This window comes from Melozone crissalis, unplaced genomic scaffold (genome assembly GCF_028551555.1).
Source record: "Melozone crissalis strain CALT ecotype California unplaced genomic scaffold, PUWL_Pcris_2 ptg000114l_1, whole genome shotgun sequence".
Lineage (NCBI taxonomy): Eukaryota > Metazoa > Chordata > Aves > Passeriformes > Passerellidae > Melozone > Melozone crissalis.
In genome coordinates, this window is record NW_026535891.1 from 1,465,342 (window position 1) to 1,479,460 (window position 14,119).

A 14,119-nucleotide genomic window follows, 5' to 3' on the forward strand; every position below is an offset into this window, starting at 1 on the left:
TCTAATATAGCTGCCATGATCAGACACGTTGCAAAGGAGGAACATCTAGCTCCCATCCAAGCAGCAGTTCAAATTGCAATAACCAGCGTGATGGCATGCCTTAAGTGTGGCCAGGCAGGCCACTTGGCAGCAAACTGCCCCCAGCCAAGGCGCCTATCAGCAGCTGCTCCACCACGCCAAGCGGGAGGCAGGGGACCGTGCTGGGGGTGTGGAAGGAAGGGGCACTTAGCTAAGGAATGCAGATCCAGGCCCCAGGGAAACGGGAGAGGGAGGGGGTGGCTGGGCCGTGTTCAGCCCCCTCCCACCTGGAATATGCAGCAGCCCAGCTACAGCAACCCCCAGTGGGGCAGGGGACTCTCATACCCTATGCCCCCACAGGGAGCAGTCACCTTTGCATCCCCCCCAGCAATACAATGGCAGAGTTGTGCAGCACCCTCAATACCTTCGCACCCCCCACCACCACAACCCGCGCCGGAGTCACAGGACCAGCAGGGGACACCCCAGAGCGGGATCCCTGGGTGGCCTTGGTCATGAAAATAGGGAAGGAACCCTTGATGGTGTGGGGGACATGCTGCCTTTACGGCAGCCAAGATCCTCACGTCATAGGGCTTCAGTTTTGGGCGGACACGGGATCAGACTGCACGATTATTCCCCAAACGCATTGGCCTGGGCATTGGCAGTTCAAAGAAGTCCCCCCAGTGAACGGAGTGGGGGGGCAGTCCCGGGCATGGAAAAGCACCCAGCTGGTGGCTATAACACTTCACACGAAAAAGGGACCAGAACAGACAGTAGCAATCTAGCCCTACATTTTGCAGAATTCTCCACCCCTGTTGGGAAGGGATGTTCTCTCCTTGCTAGGATTCCGGATCACAAATTTATCCTGAGGGCCACTGCCGTACACCCTCCGCTGCCAATCAAATTGACTTGGAAATCATCAGACCCTGTATGGGTTGAGCAGTGGCCCCTGACAGAGCCTCGAATGGCAGCCTTGCTGGAACTGGTCGATCGAGAACTGCAAAAGGGTCACATAGAACCCTCCACCAGCCCTTGGAACACCCCGGTATTCGTGGTCCCCAAAAGGTCCGGACAAGGCTATCGTCTCGTCCACGACCTGAGAGAAGTGAACAAGACGATCAGACCCATGGGTCCAGTCCAGACACTGCTTCCCGCGAACTCAGCCATCCCCACAGGGCAGCCGTGTGCAGTACTGGACATCAAGGACTGCTTCTTTTCAATACCCCTGCACCCTGAGGACAGAGAACGATTCACCTTTTCCGTGGCATTTCGGAATGGCGAGCGGCCCAACCTTCGCTTCCAATGGAGAGTACTTCCGCAAGGCCTGGTCGACAGTACCACCATATGCCAAATCACCGTGGACAAAGCACTGACGCCAGTCCGACACTCCTACCCCACCGCAACCATCATCCAGTACATGGACGACATCCTGGTCGCAGCACCATCGACAAGCCAAGTGGATCACCTGGTGACCACAGTCACAGAAACCCTTCAAGCCAACGGCTTCGAGATCGCGAGCGCAAAGATCAAGAGAGGACCCTGCGTGACCTTCCTGGGAGTAGGCATCACAAGCTCCTACGTAACACCCCCCGAGATGAAGATCAACCGAGACATCGAGACGCTCCATGACGTGCAACGCCTGGTGGGATCGCTGCAGTGGCTTCGCAACATCGTCCTAATTCCTCCCGAGGTCATGGACCCTCTGTACGACCTCCTGAAAGGAAAGAACCCCTGGGAACCCAAGGAGCTGACACAGCAAGCAAAGAGCTCCCTCGACTTCATCGAAAACCAGATAGCCACTGGCACGCTTGCCAGGTGGAACCCAGCCGTGCCACTGGACCTGTACGTCCACTTTACACCGAAGGGGGGAGTGGGAGCACTGGCCCAAGGACTTGCAGAAAAGGCCCGACCGATCCAATGGGTGGTCCTCGGAAGACCCGCTCGTCCATTTTCCCCAGGAATCGAGTGCATTGCCAACCTCATCATGAAAGGCAGGAGAGTCGCCTTGAAACACCTAGGGACAGAGACGACAAGCATCCACCTTCCGTTTCGCAAGCAACCAACCACAGAGTCAGCCGCAATATCGGAGTACCTGGCCCTTGTTCTCTCCGGCTTCGGAGGAGAAATCTCCTACTCTTCCAAGCCACCCTGGACTAAGCTGCTGACCGTAGTCGACATGGACATGCCACCGAAGGTCAAGGACAGACCGCAGCCGGGACCAACGGTCTTCACAGACGCTTCCTCCACGACTTCAACCGCAGCAGCAGTGTGGCAGGCAGGAGAGCAATGGCACTGCGTCAAAGCGAGGGACCCCACACTGTCAGTGCAACAACTGGAGGCAGCAGCAGTGGTTTTGGCGTGCAGACTCTTCCAAGACGAACACCTCAACATCGTAACGGACTCCATATTCGTGGCAAGGCTCAGCCTAGCCATGGCAGGACCAGGAGTGTCAACATCAGCAGCAGCCCTAATGCTGGAAGAAGCACTCTCCTCGCGACAGGGCACCATGTCAGTCATCCACATCAACAGCCATGACTTGGACTGCAGCCAGATTGGAGATCCAAAGTTTTGGGGTACATTCAGACAAGTAGTAGTTTCAACTATTTTACCAGGAGGATCTGCCAATAAGGCTATGAATTTAGCAAAGCCATTAGGGTGCTGGGCAAAAAATGAGGTGAACAAGACATCCCAAATTCTAGACATGTTAACTGCAGATGTGCAGAGTGTTAACCATGCTGTTTTGCAAAATAGAGCTGCTGTAGATTTTTTGCTCTTAGCACAAGGACATGGATGTGAAGAGTTTGAGGGAATGTGTTGTATGAATTTGTCTGATCATTCGGTGTCCATTCACACTAAGATAAAAGAACTGCAACAGGGACTTCACAATCTCAAAGAAGAAGAAGGTTTAGGAATTGACGAATGGCTTAAAGGCTTAGGGCTTGGACCATGGCTAAGGAACATTGTGACATATGCTATCGGCTTACTGGGTGTGATCTTAATGTTTTTGCTTATTTTGCCTTGTATTTTTACTTGTATTCAAAACATGGTCAGTCGTATGATAGCAAAAATGCAGACTAGTCTTCTTGCTCAAGAAGAAAACGGGGGAAATGTGGAGGATTTTATTAAGAGTTGGTTAGCTGAGAAAGGCCATACTGACTTAATGCCGCTGGTTAAGCTTGAAAGGGAGGTCAGCAGTCTCTGATTCAGTGACTGCTGACAGGCAAGAATGCCGGATGGCCTTGCTGCAACATGAGGAAAGGGAGGTGAGATTAGTCCTGGATATCTGCAGAATGTAACAGAAGAATAAGCACAAGAATGTAGAAGTAGGTGTAGTTGCTGATATGTAACTAACCAATCCTGAGCTCAACTTTTGCAATATGTATGAAGCTTATTAAGAACTATATTTAACCCGCCGTATTCGATCAATAAATTGGACTTGGATGAACCAACTGGTGTCTGGGTCTCCTTCCTCCGACACGGCACCATACTGGTCGCTGTCATTGTCCCCAACGTGGGGCAGCTTCAGGTGGGGGGCCAGTGCCCAACAGTGCCCCTGAGCCCTCTCGGTGCCAGGAGAAGTACAGGGGACCTGTCCCCATGGCCACTGTGCAGCTCAGCACCAGGCTGTTCCAGAGTGCCACCTGTCCCCTGGGGGGCTGCGCTGACGGGGACACCCCCGAGAGTGGGACCCCTGCAGGGGAGGGGGACAGCAGAGGACAGTGAGGGACCTGGGTAGTCAGGGAGGGGCAGGAGGATCCCAGTGAGGGAGAGGGGGCGCAGAGATGGGTGGATTGGAAACAGGGGGATGGGGGGTTCAGGGAAGGGACACCTGAAGGGGGATGGGGATGACACCAGGGAGGGTACAGGGATACAGGGAGAGGATGGTGGGACCTGGGGAATGTGTGGGGATCTCAGAGAGGGGTGGAGGGATGTAGGGAGGGGTAGGGGACCCAGTGAGGGATGGGTGGACACAAGCCAAGAATGGAGGGACCCGGGTCAGCAATGGCAGGACACGGAAAATGTGCCAGGGGAGGATGGGGGTACCCATGTGGGATCCAAGGAGGGACCAGAGAAAGGAGTAGGGGAGCCAGGGAGGGATACAGGAAAATTAGGGGCCACAGGTCAGCTGACAGGAAGGACTGGGAGTCCCCAGGCAGGGCTGGGGGAGCTGTGGAGGCTGTGGGGGCTCCCCATGCCCATTCCCGCACTCACAGCACTGTGATGCGGAGCCAGGCGCTGCTCTTCTGCATGGCCCCACCCTCGGAGCGCACCTCACAGCTGTAATTCCCCGAGTGGGAGATCCCCACGGCGGCACCAGCAGCTGTGGGGACCCCTGCGGGCCCCCCACCACATGCTGTCCCGGTAGAACAGGCGCAGGAGGGGGGCTTGGGGCTGCAGGGGGCTGGGGGTGCTGAGACAGCTGAGAGTCAGGGAGGACTCCACGGTGGGCTTGGAGGGACCCTCCAGCACCGGCACCGAGAAGAGCTCTGGGAAGGAGAGGGGAGGGGGATTTGTGAGCCTGAATCCCAGGGGAGGGGCTGTGGGGGTGTCGGGGTTTGGGGTTGTGGAGTGCTCACCGTGCACTGTCACTGTCACCGGCACTGACTGCTACAACTTCTCTGATGTCCCGAATTTCACCTGGCCCTCGCAGCTGTTGCTGCCGCTGTGGTTCAGCTGCAGAGAGGGGCAGGGACAGCTTGGTGCCATCGCGGAGCCTCTCCAGTTCCTTCCCCTCTCGGTAGAAGGACACCGAGTTGACCGTTCTGTTCTCCCAACCCCGGCAGCGCAGTGTCATTGTGTCCCCCTCCAGAAGCGCCCGCCCTGGCTCCTGCATCAGCAGCCAGGCTGGGGGACAGAGGGGACCTGTCACACCTGATGGAACCAGGACCCCCCCATTGTGTCATACCCAGCACACCAGGGGTCCCCAGTTACCACACGGTTTCTCCCACTCTGGAATGCTCTGGGATGTCCCCGTGTGCCGGGGACAGGCTCTGGTCACACAGGAGGTGCCCCATGGGGCGGAGCACACCCAGAGCCATCGGAGTCCCCATGGGTGCCAGGCTGGGGACACCCAAACCCCCCTTACGTTGTAAGACTATCACGAGGGGGCTGCATCCGGTGCCGGGTCTGTCACACCAGTAGGTGCCACTCTCGGTGACAGTGAAGCGCTCCTGTCTCTCCTGCCACAAGCGCTGCCCATCCTTGTACCAGGCGGTGGCATCGGTGGTCCCCAAGCCCTGGTAGGTCAGTGTCACCCGGTCCCACAGCACCGGTGGTGTCCAGGGGGGCTCCACCAGGAGCTGGGTGGTCTGGACACCTGTGGGTGACAGAGGACACCAGACTACCAGGGCCACCAGGGAGCTGGGGACAGCACGATGGGGCCATGGCATCCCTCGAGGACTCACCAGTGAGGCCGAGGGTCTGGGCTGGAAGGGAGAAGGGACAGGGCTGGGTGAGGGTGCCACTGAACGGACAGCAGCACGGGGGCATGGAGTGTGGGGCTGTTTCTGAAAGGTCTCAGTGGGGGCAATGGTGTGGCACACATGTCTCGAGGACAATGCCACAGCAGCCAACCCTTGCTCAGGCATGAAGATGCTGTCCTGGCACAGGTGACCCCTGCCAGCCCCACAGCCACATCCCCATGGCCCTGTGCCCATGGTCCATTTCTGATGGCACCTGTCCCAATGGCCCATCAACATGGTGTTTGTCCGCTTGTCCCTGTCCCTGCATTCCTGTGTTCCTTTCCCTGTCCCCACAGCTGCCCCAGCCCCAAGGTTCCTTCTGCCACATCCTTGTACCCACATCTTCATCCCCCTGTCCCTGTCCCCTCATTCCTGTCTCCTGTTTCTGTCCCCAAAGCTAACCCACAACTCTGGTCACACATGGCTCCATGCCCTGCTGGCTTTGGGGACCTCAGGGGACACCACAGTCCCCCTGGGCCCCTCTCCCCTCTCTATCCCCAGGGTGTCAGGCCTGTGCCTCACCCCACAGGGGCAGCGCCACCTTCCCGGCCATCCCGGTGTCCCCAGCCATGTGGCTTGGCTGTCGCTCACTGCCAGGGGTGGCTGTCCCCTGGCTGGTGGCTATTTGGCCAAAGGGGAAGGAAGCGAGGTCAAGTCTTGTCCTCCTGCATAGGTGGCACCTGGTGGGGGCAGGGTGGCCACAAGCTGGGGACAGGCTGTGGGCAAGGTGGGGACAGGATGGGGACAAGCCTGGGTGGGACACAGTGGGACATGGGGTTCCCAGGAATGAGGTGCTCAGGGGGTTTGGGGATGTGGGGATGGGTGTCCAGGGGAATGGGGGGTCCCAGGGATGGGGTCCCTGGGAATGGGGGTGCTGAGAGGGAAGAGTCACTGGGAATGGGGGTCCCCAAAACTGAGGGGTCTCTGGGATGGGAGTGCCAGAGGAATGTGATTTCCAGGGATTTGGGGTCATGGGATGGGGATGTTGGGGGAATGGGGGTTCCTGTGGGAAGTGGGGTCCTGTGAAAATCAAGGTCATTTGGGAAGGGAATTTTAGGGATGGAATGAACAGCAGAGGGTTCCTTGGGAATGATGGGACCTGGGCCATAGAGATCCTGGGGAATGTGAGTACTGGGATACGGGTTCCAGAGAGGGGGAGACATAAGAAATGGGGTACCCATGATTTGATTTCCAGGGGAATGGAGGTGCCAGGGACGGGCAGTGGCTGGGTGAGACCACAGCTCCCAGCTCCTTCCCTGGGTGCCTCAGATTTTGGGGTGACCCAGAGCCCAGCACAGCCCCCCACAAGGAGCCAGCAGCCTGGGTATCACACCAGAAAAATTCCAAGGGGCTCTGGGCATATGGAGCTGCTGCAGAGGTGAGAATTCTGTGGAGGAAAAAGGCCTGCCTGTGGTTTGCTCAGCCCTGCAAGAAGCACAAACCCCAAGGGGAGCCCAAGCAGTGGCTCTGAAAGGGCCTTTGATGGTTTTCAGATCAGGGCTGGTTGGAAACCCCCCCGGCAGGGGCAGCTGTGTGGGAACCAGCCTGGAAATCCAGCAATTGTGTGTTTGTTCCTCTTTGTAAGGGACAGAGAGAACCACAAAACTACTGCACAACCCACAACATTCTGCTCAACAGCCTGACCTGGACCCTCCTTCTTGAACAAAACCTGCAGCCTTCTGGAGCCTCATGGAAAGAATGTTTGGGTTTGGGATGTGTCTGCCAGATAAGAGGGAAAAGTGTGGGAATACCGAGTAGGGGCTCTGCCCCCGGCCATGGTTGGGCTCTGGGGACTGACCCTGTGTGGATTCCAGGTGTCCCCAAAGCTGCTCCATCCCTGCCCTCCTCACCTGAGTGAAAGGCTGAGGGTTTGCAGAAATTGTGGTTTAAAGCCACCAGAGGTGCTGCTGTGGACCTGACACCTGCCTGGGGTCAGGTGCTGCCTTCCTTCCATTCGGGATTATGGAGTGTGGCCACGGGTGTTGTGCAGGGCCTGTGTCTGGCCCCAGGACACTGCTACGCTGCCAGTGGGCACTGGGATGCAACCTGCTGCCTTGGCGGCTTCTGCCCGCTGCCGGTGGTGGTGCCGGGACTCATTGGTGCCCGTGAGTTTGCAAAAGGAGCGATTTCCCCTCCTCCCTCCCGTCCGAGGCCGCCATGGCCCCTGAGGGGATGGAGCTGGACCGGAGCGCCCCCTGCTGGGCGGGAGAGCTCCCGGGAGCGCCCCCTGCTAGCCGGGAGTGCTCCCTGCAGCTGCCTCTGCCGGCCGCGGTTATAACTGCCACAAAAACCAACAGCGCTGAGCGGGAGGTAAAGTTTTGGGTTTGTGTTGTTTGTTGTGATTTGGTTTATAAATTTCACAGTAAAGGGCCGTTATTCCTTTTCCTACAGTTCTGCCTTGAAACTCCATCAACTTTAAAATTATAGAGTCTTTTGTATGAGTCTTCTTTCCATTCCAGGAATGTTCCCACTTTCTTTGGTAGACATTTCTCATTTGAGGGGTTGCCAAGTTTCTGGGTTCCACTCTGGCTGGGACAGACACCCCAAGAGAAGACACAGTCAGGGACATGGCCACCACATGTATGTCTTTTAAGCTAGTTGGGCCACCAAGCACCCTCTCCCCAAGTGGCACTTCTGGTCCCGTGGCCACTCAGGAGCTGGGTTTTGCAGACCGTGCCACTGTCCCCAGAGTGGCAGAGTTGACAGACTAATGGAAAGGCAGGGCCCTGTCCCACCAAAAGCAGGGCCTCAGCACCCCCCTTACCACACACAGCTGTTCCAAAATGTCTCTAGACATCAAACTTTTCCTGTCTCTGACACCCCACCCTGTACCATGGCCTGATCCTGACTGCCCTGGCAAAAGGGGAGATTCTGGAATCCCCACAAGGCCTTTGTGGCATCCTAGTGTAGGGAACTCGGCAGAGGAGGAGTTTGGGACAGGGGACAAGAGAATCCAGAGCCTCCTGAAGGCTTCTTTGGCCATCAGAGCAGGGAAGGTCCAGGGCCCTACCAGGTTCATCTGGTGGAGGAAACGTGCTTAGGGGAAATACCTGGGGTTTGTTCCTTATTGCTGGCTTCCCCTGGAAATTGTTCCTTGTGTGACAATTTGGACCCAGAACCTTGTTACTGTTGCTGTTAGTTTTATTCTTTCTCATTGCTGTTTCAGGAATTTGTTTTTCTCTCAGCCCTTTGGCATCTTTGTGCCTCCACGGGGATGGACAGGGGCAGCTATAATTCCCCGAGTGGGAGACCCCCACGGCGGGCACCAGCAGCTGTGGGGACCCCTGCGGGCAACCCACCACCTGCTCGTCCCGGGAGAACACATGCAGGAGGGGGGCTTGGGGCTGCAGGGGGCTGGGGGTGTTGAGGCAGCTGAGAGTCAGGGGGGACCCCATGGTGGGCTTGGAAGGACCCTCCAGCACCAGCACTGAGAAGAGCTCTAGGAAGGAGAGGGGAGGGGGATTTGTGAGCCTGAATCCCAGGGGAGGGGCTGTGGGGCTATGGGGGTGTCGGGATGGGGGCTTTGGGGTGCTCAACGTGCACTGTCACTGTCACTGGTGCTGACTCCTTCCACCTCGAGGTTTCCACCTGGCCATTGCAGCTGTGGTTGCCGCTGTGTTGCAGCTGCAGGGGGCACAGGGACAGTTTGGTCCCATTGCTGAGCCCTTGCAGTTCCTCCCCCTCGCTGTAGATGGACACCAAGTTGACCTTGCGGTTCCACTTGCCCTGGAAGCGCAGTGTCATTGTGTCCCCCTCCAGGAGTGTCCCCGTCGGCACCTGCAGCACCAAACAGTCTAGGGGACAGAGGGGTTCTGACACACATGATATCACCAGAACCCCCCCCATTGGGTCTCCCAGCCCACCAGGGTTGCCCAAATCCAACATGGTATTCTCCACTCTGGGATGCTCTGGGATGTCCCCAGAGCAGGGGACAGGCTCTAGTCACACAGGAGATGACCCATGGAGCAGAGTCCACCCAGAACCCTTGGGTTCCCCCTGGGTGCCAGGCTGAGGACACCCAAACCCCCCTCACCATTTGAGACTCTCATGGAGGGGCTGAACCCGGTGCCAGGTGTGTCACACGTGTAGGTGCCAATCTTGGTGACGGTGAAGTGGTCATCATCCTGCCTCCAGAGCTTCCCGTCCTTGTTCCAGGTGCTGGCGGCTCCGGCAGTCCCCGAGCCCTGGCAGGTCAGTGTCACCCGGTCCCACAGCACCGCTGGCCTCCAGGGGGGCTCCACCAGGAGCTGGGTGGTCTGGGCAGCTGTGAGTGACAGGGGACACCAGCCTGCCAAGGCCAGTGTGGGGCTGGGGACAGCAGGGTGGGGCCATGGCATCCCCCGAGGACTCACCAGCAAGGCTGAGGGTCTGGGCTGGAAGGGAGAAGAGACAGGGCTCAGTGAGGGTGGCACCATGGAGACAGCAGCAAGGCGACACTGGGTGTGGGGGCTGTCCCCAAACTGTCCCCATGGGGACAGCAGTTCTTGTGAGAAAATGTGTGGGGTCAGTCCCCAAAAGGTTTGGAGAGGCAGGGACACATGTCAGTGTCACAGCCACCTGTGCACCACATCCATGTGGCACAGATACATTGGGACACTGAGGCCACCCTGGGCTGAGGCAGAACATAGGGACACTGTGGACACCCCAGGCACGAGGACACCATGGACATAGCGCATGCTGGCCCAGGTCACTCCCACCAGCTCATGATCCCATCCCCATGATCCCATCCCCATGGCCACATCCTCACCGTTCTTGTCCCCTTCTGTCCCTGCATCTCAGTTCCCTTGTCCCTATCCCCAGAGCTCCCTGAGCCCAAAGGTGCCAGTCCCCACATTCTTGTCCCCACATCCCCATCCCCAAATTCCTGCCCTTTCTTCCTGTCCCCAAAGCCACTCTACATCCCCAGTCACACCCAGGTCCACTGTGGGTATCATGGACTGGCACTGCTGGAATTGGGGACCTCAGGGGACTCCGCAGCCCCCCTGTGCCTCCTCCCCTCCCTATCCCAGGGGTGTCAGGCCCATGCCCAGGGCACTCACCCCACAGGAGCAGCGCCACCTTCCCGGCCATCCCGGTGTCCCCAGCCATGTGCACTGGCTGTCACTCACTGCTGTGGCCACCGCTCCCCTGGCTGGGAGCTCTTTGGATGAAGGAGAAGGAAGCAAGGTCATGTCTGTCCCCACATGTAGGTGGCACCTGGTGGGGGCAGGGTGGGGACGGTCTGGGCACAGGAAGGGGATGAGGGTGGGTGGGACAAAGTGGGGCATGGGGTTCTCAGGAGTGGGGTGCGCAGGGGTTTGGTGACCCAGGGATGGGTGTCCAGGGGAATGGGACTCTTGAGGAGGGGGAGTCATAGGTCCGGGGGTCCGCAGGGCTGCGGGGACTCAAGGATGGGAGTCCCAGGTTAACATGGGATTCAGATATTTGGGGTCATGGAATGGGAATGCTGGGGCAATAGGGGTTCCCATGGGAATGGAGTTCCTGAGATCATCAGGGTTCTGAGGAAAGGAGGATTTCAGTGGATTGAAAGAACAGGAGAGGGTTCCCTGGGAATGGAGGTCCTGGGCTGTGGAGATTCTGGGGAATGTCAGTAATGGGATGGGGGTCCAGCAATGGGGGACCTAAGGAATGGGGGCCCCATGTTAAGGTTCCCAGGAAAATGGGGATGCCAGGGATGGGTAGTTGCTGGATGGGCACAGGGATCTCAGCTCCTTCCTTGGGGGCCTAAGATTTTGGGGTGACCCACGGCCAGCAAAGCCCCCCTTGGGTGCTTGTTTGCTGTGCAGGCATCACATGGCCCACCGACCCCTTTGGCCACTGCAAGAAACAGAGGGGGAACCATCATGGTCACCCATAAATCCAGGGGTCCTGCACTCCCTGGTGACCTTGTGTGACCCCACCTGTGACCCATGATGAGTCAGGTGTCACCTCCAGGGCCAGCTCTGGGCTGAGTGCCCAGTACACTCAGTGCCCGTCCTGTCCCAGCTGGTTGGCGGCCACGCATTGGTAGGTGCTTGAATGTCCCACATCGATGTCCCTGAGCTCCAGGAGGGGACCCTGGGCCACCTCCTGCCCATTGTGCAGCCAGGTGAAGGTGACAGGGGGTGAGCCCACTTGCATCAAACAGCCCAGAGTCACGGGGCCACCTGTGCACACCTGGTGTGACAGGGAAGCGGGAGTGATGGAGGCATCGGCCATGGGCACTGTGGGGACACACACAGGGCTGGTACTGGGTGAGGTGGGATGGGGCTGCCGTGAGTAGGGTCACCCCCAGCCCGAGAGTCCTGCTCACCCAGGACGGTGACATTCATGGGGTCACTCTTGGCCATGCTGTCCCCGTCACTGACCTGGCACTGGTACTGGCCACTGTCATTGTCCCCAACGTGGCGCAGCTCCAGGTGGAGGCCAGTGCCCAGCAGTGCCCCCCCCCCCTCCAGTGCCTAGCAGTGCTTTGAATGAACACATTCAAAGCCAGTTCCCGACAAACTCAGAGTCACAGTCCTCACCTCCCCTCTCCTTCCCCCACAGAGGACCTGTCCCTGCGGCCACCGCACGGCTCAGCACCAGGCGATCCCTAAATGCCACCTGTCCTTCGGGGGGCCGTGCTGACAGGGACACCCCCGAGAGTGGGACCCCTGCAGGAGATGGGGGACAGCAGGGGACAGTGAGGGACCTGGGTGGTCGGGGAGGGGCAGGAGGATCCCAGTGAGGGAGAGGAGATGCAGAGATGGGGAGGGGGGCTTGGAAACAGGGGTATGGGGGGTTCAAGGAGGGCACACCTCGAGAGGGAGTGGGACAGCTCAAGAGAGGGTGTGGGGACCCAGGGAGGGATTGGTGTGACCTGGGGAATGGTTAGGGACCTCAGAGAGGAGTGAGAGGACACAGGGAGGGGTCAGGGGACCCAGTGAGGGATGGGAGGACATGAGCCAGGAATGGAGGGACCTGCGGAAGGACCTGGGGCAGGGATGGCAGGACACAGAAAAAGTGTCAGGGAAGGATGGGGGTACCCATGTAGGGCTGGGGGATCTGGGGAGGGAGCTGAAAAAGGAGTGGGGAAGCCAGCGAAAAATCTGAGAAACTTGGGTGCCACAGGGCAGGTTTCAAGGAGGGCTGGAATTCCCCAGGCAGGGCTGGGGGAGCCGAGGAGGCTGTAGGGGCTGGGGATGCTGAGGAGGGGGAGACAACAGGGATGGGGGTGCTCAGGGCTGGGAGGACTCAGGGATGGGAGTCCCAGGGAAACGTGGGCTCCAGGGATTTGGAGTCATGGGTTGGGTGTGCTGGGGGAATGAGGGTACCTGTGGGAATGGGGGATCTGGGAGAATAAAGGGCCTGTGTGGAGGGACATTTCAATGGATGGAATGAACAGGAGAGGGTTCCTTGGGAATGGGGGTCTGGACTATGGAGATCCTGGGGAATCTGAGTACTGGGATGGAGGTTCCAGAGAGGAGGGGGCATAAGAAATGGGATACCCATGATTTGATTTCCAGGGGAATGGAAGTGCCAGGGATGTGCAGTGGCTCGATGGACTGTCGGTCTCAGCTCCTTCCCTGGGTGCCTCAGATTTTGGGGTGACCCAGGGCCCAGCACAGCCCCCACAAGGTGCCAGAGGCCTTCGGGTCACCCTAGACAGATTCCAAGGGGCTCTGGGTCTGTGGAGCTGCTGCAAAGATGAGAATTCTGTGGGGGAAAAAGGCCTGGCTGTGGTTTGTTCAGCCCTGCAAGAAGCACAAACTCCAAAGGGAGCCCAAGCAGTGGCTCTGCAAGGGCCTTTGATGGTTTTCAGATCAGGGCTGGTTGGAAACCCCCCCGGCAGGGGCAGCTGTGTGGGAACCAGTCTGGAAATGTAGCAATTGATCATTTTGTCCCCTTGCCCAAGGGACTGAGAAAACCACAAAACTACTGCAAAGACAACACCAATCTGCTCAACAACCTGACCTTGACCCTCCTTCTTCAACAAAACCTGCAGCCCTTTGGAACCTCCAAGAAAGAATGTTTGGTTTCTGGATGTGCACACCAGAAGAGAGGGAAAAGTGTGGAAATATTGAGCAGGGGCTGCACACAAGGGGCTGGGGAACCGGGGTGTCACAGCAGGAGCAGGGAGTGCCCAGGCAGGGGAATTCAGGGCAGATGGGAGTAGATTTACCAGGGAATCAGACCCTGAGACACACACGGGCATTTCCACAGATTCCTGTGCACTCTCCCAAGGATGGACAGAGCTTCTCCCCGTTTCTCCATGGGAAGTCAATCAAGATTCAGGGTGGGAATGAGCAAAATGGGGAGAGTTCCTAAGGATGGCCCAAAAAAATGCTTCCTTCAGGGCACCCCCATTTCCATGGCAGTCCCATCCCTTGTGGCTCTCTCTCCTCAGCCCCCCCATTCCCACAGATCCCATCCCTGGGACCCCTAAATCCCCTGGAAAACTAGTCCTGGGTCACCAAACCCCCTAAGACACCCATTTGCGTTAGACAGGGAAACGCGCTGCGGAAGATCTCGCGATGTCACGGAAAGCCAGGACCCTCAGATCCCCTCAGATAAGACCATCTGCTTCCCATAGATAAGAAACTAACATAGGAATGTAACCCTCCTAACCAAATTCCAGTAACTTTCCATCCCCTACCCAGTAACAGTCCACCTCTTACTAA

The 14,119-nt window shown here is 58.1% G+C and overlaps 1 protein-coding gene across 1 annotated transcript in view; it reads right to left on the minus strand.

The window, feature by feature from the left end:
* Positions 1 to 5,321, minus strand: part of LOC128948100 (Fc receptor-like protein 3) — a gene marked incomplete at its 5' end in the record, with an annotated part of 34,179 nt that extends 28,858 nt beyond the window's left edge. The window contains 6 exon segments of the mRNA XM_054292697.1: positions 4,233 to 4,324; positions 4,327 to 4,371; positions 4,374 to 4,502; positions 4,593 to 4,701; positions 4,703 to 4,860; positions 5,102 to 5,321. Coding sequence (XP_054148672.1) covers positions 4,233 to 4,324; positions 4,327 to 4,371; positions 4,374 to 4,502; positions 4,593 to 4,701; positions 4,703 to 4,860; positions 5,102 to 5,321 — 753 coding nt within the window.
* Positions 5,322 to 14,119: the final 8,798 nt, after the last annotated feature.